Source organism: Trichoplusia ni, unplaced genomic scaffold (genome assembly GCF_003590095.1).
Source record: "Trichoplusia ni isolate ovarian cell line Hi5 unplaced genomic scaffold, tn1 tig00004231, whole genome shotgun sequence".
NCBI lineage: Eukaryota > Metazoa > Arthropoda > Insecta > Lepidoptera > Noctuidae > Trichoplusia > Trichoplusia ni.
Genome location: NW_020800541.1, coordinates 2,608 through 6,519, shown reverse-complemented (window position 1 = coordinate 6,519; position 3,912 = coordinate 2,608). Strand labels below are relative to the sequence as shown.

The window sequence follows — 3,912 nt, the reverse complement described above, 5'->3', positions numbered from 1 at the left end:
GGAGGAGTCGACTGCGTGCCATGAGTGCGGTGATGTCGACGACACCGCACTCCATACTCTGGCCGTATGTCCGGCCTTTGCCGAGCAACGCTCCGACCTTCTGGCGGCGCTCAATTTGGACGATCTTTCCGCGCTGCCGGCTGTTGTCGCTTCAGCCATCAGCAGTCGTGCAGCGTGGAACGCACTAGCCTCCTTCTGCGAGACGGTCATGTCCCAGAAGGAGGCGGCGGAGCGCGCACGGGAAGAAGATCCCAGCGCGCCCGCCATACGCCGACGTCGTATGGGGCGGCGACGTGCTGCGCACGAGCGCAACTTGCCGCCCTAGCTAGGGTCTGGGCGATAGGCACGGGGGTGCATATCGCCCGTCAAAACAGACCCGCGACGGGGGGTCGCATTTCGGTGTGACGGGTGCGACCCCATTACGAGGCGAGGAGGCCGACGCTCTCTACACGTCGGCCTCCACAAATAACGCGAAAGCGAGCCGCCGGCCCTACTCAATGGCCGGCGGATCCCCGCGGCCGGCACAGTGTAGTGATATTTTATGTAACTCCACGTGCCGGCATCAAACGCGGCTGACGTCACCCGGCGGTTAGGTTTAGTCAGTAAGAGTCTGACACTACCCGTCCTCCCCCCCGGGAGGGCGGGTGTCCATGAGGATTCCCCCGCCTAAAAAAAAAAAAAAAAAAAAAAAAAGGTTAGGTTAGGTTGGGGTGCAGGGCAGAAAACCTCCTCGTGTGCCTGGCGGCTGCTGGTCCCTTACGGATACGTCCGGGGGGAAGAGCAGTCGTTGGGCCGGTGCACCCTGGGCACGCATAACAATCGTCTCGCGACTTGGGGCAATTGTTGTGCGTGGCGAATTTCTGCCAGTCCGGCCAGTGTCAACTGCTGGCCGGACGCGCTCGCTCTCACCCTCCTCAAGCGAGGAGTGGTTTGATGAGCTGGAGCGGGACGACTTCGGCCATTGTTTGTTGGCCGAAGTTCGGAAGGAGGGCGGGTCCAGTGAGTGTCAACTGCTTGCTGGACTCCGCAGCCCGCCGGCGTCCTGGACTCATTCCGGGTAGCGGCGGCGGGCGGGGAAGTCTTCCCACGGCTTGTGGGATAGACTGGCGGAGGTCGGTTTTGTCCCGGCCTTCGCGTGGTGGGCGTTCGCTGGCGTCTCGGACGTACTCCGAGTAGCGGCAGAGGGCGCGGTGTAGGGCGAGTCCAGTGAGTGTTCACAGCTTGCTGGATGTCGCAGCCCGTCGGCGTCCTGGACTTATTCCGGGTAGCGGCGGCGGGCGGGGAGTCGGAGATGGGCGACGGGTCCGGTGTGCACTTACACTGCCTCCGGACGCGGTCTTGTGAAGACCACCGTCGGCCAGACCGTAAACCTGCAGCGAGGTCAGGGGTGGACTTACGCAGGAACGGGGGTCTTACCTTAACCGGTTGGACCGCGAGGACGGAAAACCTCTATAAAAAACCCCCAATCCCAAGCTATTGGACAACGCGGCGAGGGGATGAATGGCTGGTGGGAAACCAGTCCTAGCGTTGACCCCCGACGGGGCACATGTCGCACCTCGGAGGGTTACTCTTAGACCTTCCCCGGCTACAGGGGGCACTGGCCGGGGACGACGACCCAATCCCCCATAATCGTGGGAATCAAATGGAATCTTCTACTTTTAAAAAACCCAATGAAGAGAAAGGAGGTCGAAGAAGGGAGGAAGACTCGGTCTACTAGTAGACCGAGTCTAGCTGAAGATTTGGTGGCGAGGTCGCCTCGGGTGATGCTTGAGCGCATCGCCTCGCCCCAGGAGAAGGAGACGGAGTGTCACTCACGTGACAGCTCCTCAGGAAGGTCGGACCGAAAGCGTCCCAGACGGGATGCTTCGGACGACAGGATGTCCGTGGGGGCGTACGCCGCTTCGGACTGTGACAGCGAGGTGTCCATAGCCTCGTCGACACGGTCCCGCGGCTGCGTCACCCACGGGCGATATGTCGGCCTGCACAGGCAGAGAGAAGAGTATCGGCGGCTCGCCGTGGAGTCAGCGTTGCCGTCCGATACGCTTAAAGAAAAGGAGGCCGAAGAAAAACTGAAGAGGGATGAGAGGGCGGCGGTCCGGGACCTGCTGAGTTCTGGACTCCAGCCGCTTGACCCCTCTTCAGCAAAGGCCAAAATTGAGGACAGCCTGATGGCGATCTTGGAGGTGGCGCGCACCTCCAAGAATATAAAGGGCTGCCTCATAAAACGGCTGGAAAGATGCGGTGGAAGATATTCAGGGCGGAATCCGTGCCCTGACAGGTCCCACCGCAGAAAAACTGATGGCCGAGAACGCTCGCCTCAGTAAAGAAGTTGGAGAGCTGCGGGACCAAATAAAGTCCGTCCAGAGGCAGACAGCCCCGGCAGCCCTCGACTTTGAGGCGATGCAGCGCGCCATCATGGTGTCCGTAGGGACCATGATGGACGCCAAACTGGCGGGAAATGAACAGCAGGCTCCCGCCAGAGCCAGTTCTGCGTCCGCCTCTAGCGGCGGACAGAAGACGCGCGGAGGCGGAGGCGTCGGGCCGTGGCCCCAAACCCGCCTACAACCAGGTGCTGAAGGCAGCCCCGGCCCCAAAGCCGGCGCCGAAGACAGCACCTAGGTCGGCGCCGAAACCGGTGCCGAAGCCGGCGCCGAGACTGGCGCCGAAGCCGACCCCAACGCCGGATCCTAAACCGGCGAAGGGGAAGGCTAAGACGGTCGCGCAACCGGCGCCGCTCTGGTCCGGCGCCGGAAGAGGCGCCGGTTGCGAGCACATCCGAGGCCGTGGACGAAGGGTGGACCACGGTCTCCAAGAAAAAGAAAGGCCGAAGCCGAAGGCGCCGGAGCGCCCCAAGGCTCAGCCCGAGAGGAGGAAGGAAGCCCCTCCTCAAAAGAAGAAGGGGGGGCCGAAGGCTGTCTCTGGCAAGCAACGGCGCAAGCGTGCGCAGCGCCAGAGACGCCTCGCCCGCACCGCCGCGTGGTGTTAACCATAACACCAGAGGCGGAGAGGGAAGGCCTCACCTACGCCACGGTGCTCACCAAGGCGAGGGCTGGGGTCGACCTTAATGCGATGGGGATCGACATGGCGGTGGACCCCATCCGCATAAGGAAGGCGCAGACCGGGGCTCGGGTGCTTCAGCTCCCGAAGAATGTCGGTCGGGAGGCGGCTGACGAGATGGCCAAGAAACTCGAGGCCATCTACGACGGTGACGTCAGGGTCACCAGACCCGTCAGGTGTGCGGAGCTCCGGGTGTCAAACCTGGATGACTCCGTCACCAGAGAGGAGATCCTCGACGTCGCCGCGCGACAAAGTCAGTGCGCGCCTGACCGATTAAAGTGGGAGACCTGAGGCCTAGCCCCGGTCAGAAATTCAGCGCCGTGCTGAAATGCCCATGGAGGCGGTACCGAGGCTGGTACCACCAGACCCAAAAGTTCTTGGTGGATGGAGCTCGGCGACGGTCGTGCAGCTGGAGGCACGACCACTAAAGTGCTACCGCTGCCTAGCACTCGGCCACACAAGGCCGGTGTGCATGTGCCCTGCGGACCGCAGCGGGTTATGTTACCGCTGCGCGATGCCCGGGCACAAGGCGGCGGAGTGCAGAGAGCCGGCTAGGTGCGCCATATGCGCCGAGCTCGGCCGCGGTGCCGCCCACCAAATGGGCAGCCGGGGATGTGCTCCCCCGGCCCTTATAAGAAAGCAAATGGCCGCATTGGGGAAAGTGCCCAATGCGGTCACGTCACAGGCGCGCCCCTGTGAGGAGGAACGGATGGACGACCAGTAATGGATAACGTCCGTCCACACTTCCTCCTCCAGGGGAATCTGAACCACTGCGCCGGCGCACAGGATCTTTTCCTTCAGTCGCTGGCGCAGTGGGGCATCGATATTGCAGTGGCGGCGGAGCCATATTATGTT

The 3,912-nt window shown here is 62.5% G+C and overlaps 1 protein-coding gene across 1 annotated transcript; it reads left to right on the top strand.

Annotated features, from left to right (window-relative positions):
- Positions 1-2,458: 2,458 nt before the first annotated feature.
- LOC113508248 (anther-specific proline-rich protein APG-like) lies at positions 2,459-2,986 on the top strand. The gene has a single exon (XM_026891203.1). It carries the CDS (start codon positions 2,459-2,461, stop codon positions 2,984-2,986), a length of 528 nt encoding a protein of 175 aa, XP_026747004.1.
- The last annotated feature ends 926 nt before the right edge of the window (positions 2,987-3,912 follow it).

Bases quoted from the DNA above. Each gene is read 5' to 3' on its own strand.
- LOC113508248 (XM_026891203.1), top strand. From the start codon at position 2,459: ATGAACAGCAGGCTCCCGCCAGAGCCAGTTCTGCGTCCGCCTCTAGCG.